The sequence below is a fragment of the Cherax quadricarinatus genome, chromosome 7 (genome assembly GCF_038502225.1).
Source record: "Cherax quadricarinatus isolate ZL_2023a chromosome 7, ASM3850222v1, whole genome shotgun sequence".
Lineage (NCBI taxonomy): Eukaryota > Metazoa > Arthropoda > Malacostraca > Decapoda > Parastacidae > Cherax > Cherax quadricarinatus.
Window position 1 is genome coordinate 21253116 of NC_091298.1, and position 14359 is coordinate 21267474.

The 14359-nt window shown below is 35.3% G+C and overlaps 1 protein-coding gene across 4 annotated transcripts in view; it reads right to left on the reverse strand.

Annotated features, from left to right (window-relative positions):
• Positions 1 to 1524: 1524 nt before the first annotated feature.
• Positions 1525 to 14359, reverse strand: part of LOC128687024 (store-operated calcium entry regulator STIMATE) — a 48224-nt gene continuing 35389 nt past the window's right edge. For all 4 annotated transcript variants that reach the window (XM_070082359.1, XM_070082362.1, XM_070082361.1 and 1 more), the window contains exons 3-7: positions 11501 to 11645; positions 11157 to 11278; positions 10158 to 10354; positions 4294 to 4410; positions 1525 to 3107 (exon numbers count right to left, since the gene is read on the reverse strand). In XM_070082359.1, the coding sequence (XP_069938460.1) occupies positions 2976 to 3107; positions 4294 to 4410; positions 10158 to 10354; positions 11157 to 11278; positions 11501 to 11645 (713 nt within the window). In that variant the 3' untranslated portion in view covers positions 1525 to 2975. The remainder of the gene's footprint in view (positions 3108 to 4293; positions 4411 to 10157; positions 10355 to 11156; positions 11279 to 11500; positions 11646 to 14359) is intronic.

Sequence of the window (14359 nt, forward strand, 5' to 3'; positions counted from 1 at the left end):
GTGTTTCGGACGTATTAATGCGCGTAAATTCTAGCGGCTTCAAATCAAGCAGGAGAAAGCTGGTAGGCCTACATGTGAGAGAATGGGTCTGTGTGGTCAGTGTGCACCACATAAAAAAAATCCTGCAGCACGCAGTTTATAATGAGAAAAAACAAAACTGACCGTTTTTTGGGATTAAAACGCCAACTTTGAGGTATATTTTCGTATAGTATTAATCATTGTATTCTCGTTTTCATGGTCTCGTGTGATAAAATGGAAAACATATTACAGAAATAGAGATGATTTTTATGAGTTTCACGATGAAAACGACCATGAAATTGAGCTCAAACTAGTGGAAATGTTCGATTTTTACCAATGTTCAGGAGTAAGCAAATCACACCACACGTCCAATACACGTCGACTGGGGAGTCTAATATTCTTTCACTAGTGCACTGATATTATTTATACCATTTTTACAATAATGCAGTAGTCTGCATAACAGTAAATTTTGTATTTTTTGTATGAATAAAAAATCAAAATAGAAAGCAATAGTAATATATGAGGGGCCTAGAGACGTGGCTAATGAACAGAGGATATGTTATTTTAGTGCCAAGAATGTCTACATTGTTTATTCTGCCAATTTTGAAATTGGCATCTTTTTTAATATGCGTGAAATTGGCCAAATTGCCAATTTCTGGCAACCTTATTGGGTAGTTCAAATAGGTAAATGGGCGGTTTCTTGTACTCAACTGATAGAAAAAAATGGAGCTCTAAAGAAATAGCTATGAGTTTGGTCAACTGGAACAATGGAATTGGCCAAAAACAGGGCTCAAAGTCGGCAAAATCGGCGATGCGTATGTCGCCGAGACCGCTAGCTTTGTGGGAGCGTAATTCCGTGAGTTTTTGACCAAATTTCGTACTTTTGGTGTCATTACCATTGGGAAAAGATTCTCTATCATTTCATAAGAAAAAATAATTTTTTTTCCCCAAAAATTTTGCGACATAGAATGACAGTTTCAGAAAGGGGCTTGCGACAGTCAAAGGGTTAATAAACATAAATTTAAACAAGTTAGTGTGTGAAAGAGGTGGCTAGAGTATTTTGATATTCAGGAGGTATAAATAAACATTTCAAAAGGAATAATGGTGTTTGATCTTAAAGTCTGGCAATTATAGAATTACTAACCTGGTAGATTAGCCAAATGTTGGCTAAGGCTTGTTTATTTTTAAGACTGCCAGAGAGAGAGTTCAAGCATCATCACTCCATTTGAATTGTTACATTCATTAATTATGAATGTTCAACATGTAAAATTTCTCAACTGGAGCAAAGGGAGTGATCTACAAAATCTGGCATGGATTATGAGAAAAGCAACCATGTATCTGTAAAGGAACTCTGGGGAAAAACCAGCTAGAAATTTTAAAGTAGGGGAAATGGTGGCTGCACTCAAGGTGCAAACATTGCAGTTTAAGTTCAGCACTGCTCTACAACACCTTTGCCCTCCTAGGAAGGCAGCTAAGCTGTGATAGTTAGTATTTTTTAAGGTCACCCTTCCTATATGGAAAATGGCATGAGTAGAGGAAAAAAACTTGAAGGAATCTTGACTCAATCTACTAATATGAACATTTCTAAAAGTCTGTCCTTCAATTTGTTTGTTAAAGCTTTACCACATATGTGAATGCCCAAATTAATAAGAGAATTCTACACTTGCACTGGTGGTAAGCTTTTTTTAACCACAATTTGGTTGATAAATGCCACAATTACATTCTGAATAGGAACTCTTTTTATACAATAAATATTAAATCACCATCCAAGAGCAATGAAGTAAAATCTGAGACAACAATGACATAGTTTTTATGAATACAAATTTATGATCATGGGCACTTTGTTATTATCAGTATAAACAAGATGCCATTGATACCTAGTTTCTAAAAACTATTCAGAATCTCTTATTTAGATTCTTTGAAATATTATCCTCAACAAAAGCATTTACAAAACTTAACATTTTCTAATATAATTATGGAAGAACTTATATGTTCATTGATAGAAAATGCTAAAACACTGCAGTTGAAAAAATATATTTCAATGGCAAGTACTGATATGAAGTTCAGTACTAAAATATACATTCTGATTAACATTCTCTAAGTGACTTAAAACACTTCCTTTTGACCTAAAGTACTAAAACCTCGAAATTCTATTATATATTTGAACACCCATATATAATGCAAAATTTCAATGAAAACACTGTCTTAAGCATCACAAATGCCAGGTGTTAGAATGAGGACTATACTGTATCTAGAAAATTTGTAGTATTCATAAAAAATATGTTTTTACATTTTGACAAATCCACGAGTATGTCAATGCCATAAAGCACCATTAATGCACTAAAATTAATGATCACGCCAACATGACTACACAATTTTGCTTTTAGCGTTAATTGAAATTTATAATGTAAAGTAAAAAAATAGGGCCTATAATTACATGTACATACTGGAAGTCAAATTTTCATTAGGAACCTCTAAATTCTGCTCCAACAAAAATTCTGGAGTGCGGAAGAATTAATGAATGCCTAGGAATCTTTAAACTACTGCATCACCTTGTAAGTGAGGGGTGGCATCAGCCTTTATTACAAGGCCTTATCAATATAAAGCCAACAATGTAAGGTACTACCATCTTAGTCTGGGCCTTTGTTTTGCAAAATGTAAATTCAACTATAAAAAAAGTACAGGGTACCTATACATATCGTTCTAATACTGCAAAAATATTTTATAATCAATATAATATAGTGGAACCATAAAAATGTTCCAAAAGGTTTTAAAACTAATGATAAGACACTATCTGCATCAGTTGCATAAACATGGTAAATATATTATAGGAATTTACTTTCAAAATTCCTAGAGTACTTTTGCCTGAACGATCTTTCCACTATATATCTCACATTCAGTGCAAAATTATATACTTCTGAAGATGCATCTTCAATAAAAAAAAATCCTAAAATATGTTATGTAATAGTGCGCCCAACATGCCTTTCCTGTAGATTCTCATGCTTGCCTAATAGTTCATCATCATTAGACAAAGAAAGGAGAATGTCGGATTCATCCTCATGCTGCACATCACGACGCTTGTAGCGAACCTGAAGAGAATAAGATAAGGTGCTTGATTAGTCACAAATCTGGCAAATCTTAAAAACATTCGCTTGCAAATTTTTAAGAGTTTTTATTATAAGAAAGAATTAGCATAAATAGAATTTCGAATTTTAGAAAAGCAATTCTCCAGACCAGAAAAACCTATACAGCCTCTCCTCACTTAGCGACATACTCGTTGACCAACCACTCGGACTTACGACCAGCTCTCCAACCAGTATGCAAACCTAAGTAATGTATATTAGAGCTGATTTCCTCTGTTCTGTTTATTAAAGAATACAGTACACTATTGCATAAACATTTAAAAATATACTAGAAATGTTATAAATGGTGCAAGGGTGACATTAAAAAAATATCTAAAGATGGTTGACACAAACCCACTACCAGTATACATGTAGTATGCTCCTCGCTTAACGGCCAATTCACTTACCGACCTACTCTTAGGAACGGAACCCTGTCGTTAAGTGAGGCAGGGCTGTATTAATCCTTCCACCATCCAGACCCCCTGAAAATAATATTGCTCCAAGTGCCCGCTTATAAAACAAATCTGAAATGGTCAAGATTCTTTTTCTGAAGGAAGATGATGTCATAACAGTATGAAATTCGATGGAAAATTTATGGAATTATGCAAGCACAAAGTTAGCGATGTGAGCACAATTTATGCATCAGTGATTTTGCCCACTTTGAGTCTTATTTTATGTCAATTCCATTCCATTATTCAACCAAATACTTAGCTATTTCACTAGTATGTCTTCTGTTCCATAGAGTGAGCACAAGAAACTAGCCATTCAACTATTACAACTACCCTACAAATTGCACAGAGAATGGTAATTTGGCTAATTTTACACAAAATTAAAAAAATACCAATTTAAAAATAGAGTGTAATATAAATGTAGACATTCCTGGCACTAAAACAACATTTCCTCTGTTTATTAATTATGTCCCTAGGCCTCTGCTATATTACACTTACCTTCCATTTTGAATACATAATCACACATACAGTAAATAGAAGATTTACTCTATTTCCTGGATAATAAAATATAGCCAGGATTGATTGGTCATGGTTTACGGTGTCCCAATAATTGAATCAGACCTATTAAAAACCCATAAAACGGATTGGGGGTGTAGGGAGCCAACAAAAGAAAGACATTGTACATTTGTGATTATATTGTTTACCTTAGAGATTCTTGAAGAAGTAGAAGAGGAGCCATCCTGAAAAGCACTCTCTTCATCTCTTTCTGGGCGTTTAACCTTCAACATTAAGAAGTTGTCTGTCACCCAGAAGATGAGAGCCTGATGATACAAAGTTTCATGAGGAATGTATACAATGAAGAATGAAATGATGATGTATATGAAGAAATGGTGTACTACTGATGAAGCAGCAGCAGCAGCGGCGGCGCCGATGATGATGATATTATTATTATTATTATTTTTTTTTTTCAACAAGTCGCTCATCTCCCACCGAGGCAGGGTGACCCAAAAAAGAAAGAAAATCCCCAAAAAGAAAATACTTTCATCATCATTCAACACTTTCACCACACTCACACATTATCACTGTTTTTGCAGAGGTGCTCAGAATACAACAGTCTAGAAGCATACACATATAAAGATACACAACATATCCCTCCAAACTGCCAATATCCCAAACCCCTCCTTTAAAGTGCAGGCACTGTACTTCCCATTTCCAGGACTCAAGTCCGACTATATGAAAATAAGCGGTTTCCCTGAATCCCTTCACTAAATATTACCCTGCTCACACTCCAACAGATCGTCAGGTCCCAAGTACCATTCGTCTCCATTCACTCCTATCTAACACGCTCACACACGCTTGCTGGAAGTCCAAGCCCCTTGCCCACAAAACCTCCTTTACCCCCTCTCTCCAACCCTTTCGAGGACGACCCCTACCCCGCCTTCCTTCCCCTATAGATTTATATGCTTTCCATGTCATTCTACTTTGATCCATTCTCTCTAAATGACCAAACCACCTCAACAACCCCTCTTCTGCCCTCTGACTAATACTTTTATTAACTCCACACCTTTTCCTAATTTCCACACTCCGAATTTTCTGCATAATATTTACACCACACATTGCCCTTAAACAGGACATCTCCACTGCCTCCAACCGTCTCCTCGCTGCTGCATTTACCACTCAAGCTTCACACCCATATAAGAGTGTTGGTACTACTATACTTTCATACATTCCCTTCTTTGCCTCCATAGATAACGTTTTTTGACTCCACATATACCTCAACGCACCACTCACCTTTTTTCCCTCATCAATTCTATGATTAACCTCATCCTTCATAAATCCATCCGCCGACACGTCAACTCCCAAGTATCTGAAAACATTCACTTCTTCCATACTCCTCCTCCCCAATTTGATATCCAATTTTTCTTTATCTAAATCATTTGATACCCTCATCACCTTACTCTTTTCTATGTTCACTTTCAACTTTTTACCTTTACACAGATTCCCAAACTCATCCAATAACCTTTGTAATTTTTCTTTAGAATCTCCCATAAGCACAGTATCATCAGCAAAAAGTAACTGTGTCAATTCCCATTTTGAATTTGGTTCCCCAAAATTTAATCCCACCCCTCTCCCGAACACCCTAGCATTTACTTCCTTTACAATTCCATCTATAAATATATTAAACAACCATGGTGACATTACATTACATTATTTCTGAAAATGCAAAGCATTTCCAATATCTGGTTTGGGTGAATTATTTCTTCATACATATGCAGAAAAAAGAAAGAAAAACGGATACTGCATTTTTGACTTACAGGCATACCTTGCTTTAAGGATCGTCACTTTAGTGTTTTGCTAATACTACAGCACTTTTCCATTACACATATTATTTATTATTATTTTTGGTGCTTGCCTTGCTCTTAAGATGATTTTCAGCGGTGACAAGCACATCAGCTGACTCCGAACTGAATCGAGCGAGTCAACCAGCGCCATTTTGTTACCCACACTCAATCTGATTGCAGCATTAACCCTTTGACTGTTGCGGCCGTATACATACATCTTACGAGGTACCGTGTTTGATGTATATACATGTATACTCATAAATTCTAGCGGCTTCAAATCAAGAAGGAGAAAGCTGGTAGGCCCACATGTGAGAGAATGGATCTGTGTGGTCAGTGTGCACCACATAAAAAAAACCCTGGAGCACGCAGTGCATAATGAGAAAAAAAAAACTCCGGCTGTTTTTTTAATTAAAATGCCGAATTTGTGGTCTATTTTCGTATAGTATTTATGGTTGTATTCTCGTTTTCTTGGTCTCACTTGATAGAATGGAAGACATATTATAGAAAAAGAGATGATTTTGATTGATTTTACTATAAAAAGAACCTGGAAATGGAGCTCAAAGTAGGGGAAATGTTTGATTTTTGCCAATGTTCAAAAGCAAACAAATGACATCAGTTTCCAATAAATGTCCAACTAGCCATTCTAATATGCAGTCATGAATGGGTTGATGTTATTTATACAATTATTACAGTATTGGAGTAGTCTGCATAATAGTAAATCTTTTATTTTTTGTTTGAATAAAAATTCAAAATAGAAAGCAAGAGTAATATCAAAGGGGCCTGGAGACATGACTGATGAACAAAGAAAATGTTATTTTAGAGCCAGGAATGTCTGCATTGTTCATTCTGGACCTTATTTTGAAATTGTCATATTTTTTAATTTTCGTGAAATTGGCCAAATTGCAAATTTCTGACCACGTTATTGGGTAGTTGAAATTGGTAAATGGGCAGTTTCTTGTACTCAATTGATAGAAAAAATGGAGTTCTAAAGAAATAGCTATGAATTTGGTCGACTGGAACAATGGAATTAGCCGAAAATAGGGCTCAAAGTGGGTGAAATCGCCGATTTGTAAATATCACCAATGTCGCTAACTCTGCGAGAGCGTAATTCCGTCAGTTTTCCATCAAATTTCGTTTTTTTTGGTGTCATTACAATCGGGAAAAGATTCTCCATCATTTCATAAGAAAAAATATTTTTTTTTTTTTAATTTTGCGACACCAGGAGACACCTCAGGACTGGGGGTTGCGACAGTCAAGGGGTTAAATTTGAGTTTCATGTCTCAGTGTTGCATTCAGGCAATTTTCAAAATATTTCAAACTTTATTATTTTTTTACTTTTGAATTGTTTTGTTGAGGCCTATCACTATTGTGCACTTAATAAATAATAGTGTAAACATGTTTTTAGGCTTTTATATGCACTGACAAGTAAAAAAAAGACAGATTCACTTTTAAGGCGATATTCACTTTACGGCAGTGGTCTGGAACCTAACCCGCAGTAACAGCGAGGTATGCCTGTACATAGTCAGGTATTAAGTGATAATGAGACTAAAGTCAATCTTATGTCCATGTTCAAGTAGGTTTTTTTTCATATTCTATATGTTCTTTTGACATACTGCATTCACTCATTAGAGGAACATATATTACAGTGATTACTAACCAAAATGAATCCATTAACTAGATCATACTAGGTCTATACATTTTTTAACATGCCAGCCATTTCCTACTGAGGTATGGGGACAACATGTATAGGATAAAAATTAAAAAAAAAAAACTCAGAACATCCCTAAAATCTGAGGGCATTAATACAGTAATTGAAATTTGTTCCAGCTTTTCAGATGCTTAATCTATTTTGTGCAGTGAATAAAGGATTCCTATATAGTTCAATGAAGTGATCAAAATTTGAAATTAAAATTAGTGTTTACCAGTCCAGTGTCTCAGTAATTCCAGACAGTAGGTTCAAAGATCAGTTCATTGAATTATTACATCTGTTCATTATAAATTTTTCAGTACATACTGTAGCTGTATATTTTCTAGCCAAGACATGTCTGCTTTAGATTCAAGATACGATGACAAAGCAGTAGTTTAAGAGTTTAAGTCATTATAAGAGAATCATAATAACTGATATATTCACAAACAATAATTCTGTTAGCTGATAGTCATGTAACTGATTTGTATATAACAGATTCACTTTATATTGAAGGGATTCAGGGAAACCGGTTAACTAGATAAGAGTTTAGGATATGAGATGAACAATGCCTGCAATCTGGAGCAGCGTGGATGTAGCAGTTCAGAGTCATTCGAATCCTGATATCTGGCACTTCTGGCAAGATAACTTTTTAATGAATGAAAGTGAATGTGTTACCTTGTTTATTGCATTACCTTACCTTGGAGGAAAATGGCTGGAAGGTTAAAAAGAAAAGTCATGTAACTAGTATTTATGTAGCACCAGGCCCCCGATAGAAATAAGTCAAACGTTTGACTTTCTTAAGTTATACAAGGTCAATTTTCTGCACACGTTACTTCATAAGACAATTATAAAAAAATGTAAACTTGTATAATGAACCTAAATAAAAACTTATTTATCTCCAAACAAATAACCCAAAAGATATTATAAGCATCCTAAAAGAAATAGGCAAACTATTAGGAGGAAAGAAGCAAGGAATTTTGGATATTACTAAGGTACAGCTTATGAACTCGTAAGTCTAATTAAAGTGATTTTTCATACTGGCCATTTCCTGCCAATATAGGGTGACACACTCATCATTCATTCAATAGCTGTCTTGCCAGAAGTCCACAGGCATCACAAATGAATTGACCGTCTGAATTAAAATATCCCCATCCCTCCTTCTGAATGCAGGCACTGGCTGTACTTCCCACATCCCAGACTCGAGTCTGGGTAAGCAATGTACCTGTTTACAAACGTGAATTGGAAGTACATTATGCAGAACATAAACAAACAAAGTTTATTTCTTTGCAAGGTTACACTGAGATTATGAAATTACAATAATGGGGTACAGTGCAAAGAGAGCCACTATCATGCCTAGGCATTATGGGCAGACTTAAGTTAATGGCTTACTTAATACTAAAGAAATTGATCATAGTTTGTTTAAGTTATACATCTTTGTTTATAGCAGACAGTAGTTTTACTCTAATTACAATAGTTTCAATAATGAATACTGAAATTAAATTATGGGAATATAACATTTTAAGTTGTTGAAAGTAGTTTACAGTATGAGAATGCTACAACTGGGTGTAAGGAAGTACAGTGGACCCCCGCATGCCTTTTTCAGTTTGTGTGTATTAAAATTAACATTTCATGTGGTAAAATTTTTTTTTTCATACTTTTGGGTGTCTTGCACGGATTAATTTGATTTCCATTATTTCTTATGGGGAAAATTCATTCGCATACCGATCATTTCGCATAACAATCAGCCCTCTTGCACGGATTAAAGTCGCTATGTGGGGGTCCACTGTATTGTTTTGGGTTATTTTCATATAGTCGGACTTGAGTCCTGGAAATGGGAAGTACAATGCCTGCACTTTAAAGGAGGGGTTTGGGATATTGGCAGTTTGGAGGGATATGTTGTGTATCTTTATATGTGTATGCTTCTAGACTGTTGTATTCTGAGCACCTCTGCAAAAACAGTGATAATGTGCGAGTGTGGTGAAAGTGTTGAATGATGATGAAAGTATTTTCTTTTTGGGGATTTTCTTTCTTTTTTGGGTCACCCTGCCTCGGTGGGAGACGGCCGACTTGATGAAAAAAAAAAAAAAAAAAAAAAAAATTTATACCACAAAGTAGGATTAATAATGTATGAACTTTGGATGTCTAAGTTTGAAGTTTTAAGATTTGGAGAATTTTTTGATAAATTTAAATACTGAGTATTGAGTATTTAGTTTAGGGTGAGTAGGTGGTTTTTGTGAAGAGCCTTAAACTGGTAAACAGGAGTAAATATTTAAACACTATGACATGAATATTAAAGAAATGACATATTAATAAAAAAATTAAAGTCAAACAAGTGATTCACTTGTACAGTAATAAATTATAAGTAAAACAAGATAAAGAAATCAAGGAAGAAAATGCAGTGCAGAATGAAGGCTTTTTATTAACGTGTGTTGAAAGAAGAAAATATAGACAGATAAAATCCTATGAACATAGTACTATATTTACAATACCAGTCAAAAACGTTGAATTTGGGTCAGAAAAGTGTATAAATCATACTTACATTAATGAAAAAGGGAATGACTAGAACGACAATGACTACTCGAACTTGTGGGTCAGTAATGGGAGCCAATATGAGATCTCTCACACTAGACCAGAACTGGAGAGCTAACAGCCCTGTGATGACCACTTTCACTACAACCATAATGCCCACATACAAAGCACACTGGTGACCCCAAGCACGCACCGATGGAGGACGACCTTGAAAAAAAAAAAAGTATAAAAATCTTTACATATGTCAAGCAAATCATGCTACCATACAAAATGCTCTAGTGCTAGTCACATCTCTCAGTTGAGACTCTTCATGGTTATATCTAGGACAGGTACACTCATTCTCTTTATACACATGCAGCAGGTAAAACTTGCATGCTTACAAGTTGTTCTGACACAGCTTTCGAAATTCAAGTTAAGCTACTTGAAATTAAAAAAAATAATTGTTTCTAAAGTCTTTCAATGTTACTTTTGTCTCTTAGACAATCATATAAACTATGGACAGTGGGAAAGCTTGCTATCCTTGGGGAAAACTTTTTTATAAAACAAAAATTTATTTGCAGTAGCTTGAGAACCAAATTAAACTTTAAAAACATTTTAAAATCTGTATATAAATGTTGTGAGAACTTTTGGTACTGAAACTTTGTGATGAAGGTTGATGATATCTCACATATCATCCCTCCAGCCCTTCCTGTTATTTCAGGAAGGAAATTTATTTTCTGGGTATTCCACAGTTAATGGATTCAAGACTAAGATAGCCAGATGGTTTCAGGCCAAATATATTTTAAACAGAAAATTCTTTATATAGTATATATTACAAATCATGTAGTAAAACTGTATTTTAAATATTATGCAGAATACTGTTGCATTACAAATAATTTAAAATAATAATATACTGCATTAGCAAGTTTTTTTTTTTCAAGAGATGAATAAAAACTTTGACAAACTGTAGGAAAGAAATACAATCTTGTATGTTAATATATAGTTCAAAGCAGAGTGAAACAATGCTTACCATACTCTCCAAAGATAATGGTGGGCATTCCCTGCTTCTGACCAATATAAATACTGAGCCTAATTCCTGCCCAAATGATGACCAAGCCTAGTGTGGAGTCTAGTAAAAAACTAATTATGTACCTGAAAAAATTTGCATTTTTAAATCTTTCAATAATGGGACAAAAATGTTCATTAATACCATCATCAGAGAAGTATTTATATACAAAGTTTGGTATAAAAACATGCAAGGACAGAAACGTTTACAAATATTACGTTGTTTTAAATTAGTTTAGGGCAGATAAAATAGCCATATATTGTGCAGTACAAGCAAGTTATAAATTTTTAATTTAATTATTGACTTACCAAGTACATGGGTCTCCTTTGAAAGCTTCTGAGAGAAACACATTGCAAAAGTGGACAATCATAGCTCCCAGACCCTGTTTGGAGGTGTCATAGAACCACACAAGCCATGACCTTCGATGCTTCTTGGGCTCACAAAATCTCTTCACTGTACAAACAATATTAAAAAAAATTATACAAAAAAAAAAAAAAAAAGATAAATTAAGTGGAGCACTCTAACCAACATGAACTCCAATCTCCTTATTTTGTTATGCTACAATGCTTTAGGGTACTCAGCTTACCACAACTCCAAATTTCACTTTTCTATTTACAGGCAGTCCCAATTAACCCTTAAATGGTCCAAATAGATCGACGTTCATATTCGTAGTGCTACAAAAGTAGATCTACTTTTTTTTACATATTTTCAAATATAACAAAAAAAAAAAACAAATGTAGATAAAAGTTTTTTTACACGTTTTCAAATGTAAAACAAAAAAGAAGATCTATATTTTTTTACATACTTTCAGATGTTGAAAAAACGTATACAGTGGACCCTCGACTAATGCTATTAATCCGTTCCTGAGAGCTCATCGTTAGTCAAAATAATCGTTAGTCAAGTTAATTTTCCCCATAAGAAATAATGGAAATCAAATTAATCTGTGCAAGACACCCAAAAGTATTGAAAAAAAAAATTTTAACACATGAAATATTAATTTTAATACACACAAACTGAAGAAGACATGCACAGTTACATGACACTTACCTTCATTGAAGATCTGGTGATGATTGATGGGATGGGAAGAGGGGAGTGTGTTGATGGTCTTAGTGTTTAGAAGGGGAATCCCCTTCCATTAGGACTTGAGGTGGCAAGTCCTTTTTCGGGGTTACTTCCCTTCTTCTTTTAATGCCACTAGGACCAGCTTGAGAGTCACTGGACCTCTGTTGCACAACATATCTGCCCATAGAGGCCTGTACCTCCCGTTCCTTTATGACATTCCTAAAGTGTTTCACAACATTGTCAGTGTCACCATTAAACACTTGTCCAAGTTTCAGTCCTTCACTGTCTATGTACTCTTTGAATTCCTTCACATATTTTTCAGCTGCTTTTTGGTCCAAACTGGCAGCCTCACCATGCCTTATCACACTATGTATGTCACTACAATTCTTAAATCTCTCAAACCAACCTTTGCTGGCCTTAAATTCACTCACATCACCACTAGTTGCTGGCATTTTTCTAATTAAATCGTCATGCAACTTCCTAGCCTTTTCACATATGATCGCTTGAGAGATGCTATCTCCTGCTATCTGTTTTTCGTTTATCCATACCAATAACAGTCTCTCAACATCTTCTATCACTTGCGATCTCAGTTTCGAAAACATAGTTGCACCTTTGGCAAGAACAGCTTCCTTGATTGCCGTTTTCTTGGCCACAATAGTAGCGATGGTTGATTGGGGTTTTGTGTACAGCCTGGCCAGCTCGGAGACATGCACTCCACTTTCATACTTAGCAATGATCTCTTTCTTCATATCCATAGTAATTCTCACTCTTTTTGCTGTAGGGTTGGCACTAGAAGCTTTCTTGGGGCCCATGGTGACTTACATATTTTGCAGGTGCAATCACTAAAAAGGCTGTGATAATATGAAATGTTCCAATTGTATGCTTGGAAGTGACCGCGGTGGCTGGCTGGCTTGTAAACACTGGCCAGAAGTGGACGCGTCTCAGACGGAAGGAATAGTGTTGGTCGAGTTTTTTAGCGCTAATCGAGGCAAAATTTGTGATAAAATGTATCGCTAGTCAGATTTATCGTTAATCGATGCCATCGCTGGTCGAGGGTCCACTGTATAAACGTTTGGACCATTTAAGGGTTAACAAAGAGAAATTTAATGAAAATTTACATCAATTATACAAAAAGAAACAATCATGTTCAAAAAATTTAACAATTCTATGACTAATATTCCTCTGATGTTTTTTTTAATTCCTAGGTATGTAGTAGGTTGGTAGACAGCAACCGCCTAGGGAGGTACTACCGTCCTGCCAACCGAGTGTAAAATAGAAAGCCTGTAATTGTTTAACATGATGGTAGGATTGCTGTTGTCTTTTTTCTGTCTCAAACATGCAAGATTTCAGGTACATTTTGCTACTTCTGCTTAGACTTAGGTCACACTACACATGCATGTACAAGCATATGTATATACACCGCTCTGGATTTTCTTCTATTTCCTTACTAGTTCTTGTTCTTGTTCATTTCCTCTTATCTCCATGCGGAAGTGGAACAGAATTCTTCCTCCGTAAGCCATGAGTGTCGTAAGAGGTGACTAAAATGCCGGGAGCAAGAGGCTAGTAACCCCTTCTCCTGTATAAATTACTAAATTTAAAAAGAGGAACTTTCGTTTTTATTTTTAGGTCACCCTGCCTCAGTGGGATATAGCCAGATTGTCGAAAGAAAGAATAACAATAATTTTGTAATTAAAATTCTCATTTAGCCTTTTACCAAAATTCAAGGAAGTGAGAAACATTGTTCATACAGGGTCTGCCATTCTGTATAAAACTACCGTACAATGATAATTCACAGGAAGCTATTTTAGCCCATAAACTATGGACTGTGGGATGACACCTTACCAAACCCATTCCCCACCTTAGCTATTTTTGAAGAGTGGAAGAGAGGGACAAAAAAGTTACACGTAGAGTATGCTACACTGGAACCTCAACTTACGAGTTTAATCCATTCCATGACCTAGCTCGTAACTCAATTTGCTCGTATATCAAATCAATTTTCCTCATTTAAATAACTGAAATGCCATTAATCCGTTCCAGCAGAATTCCTGCTCTCGGGAGGCAAGACAAAATACGTCAATATAAAGCTAATATCAACTCTATGACTT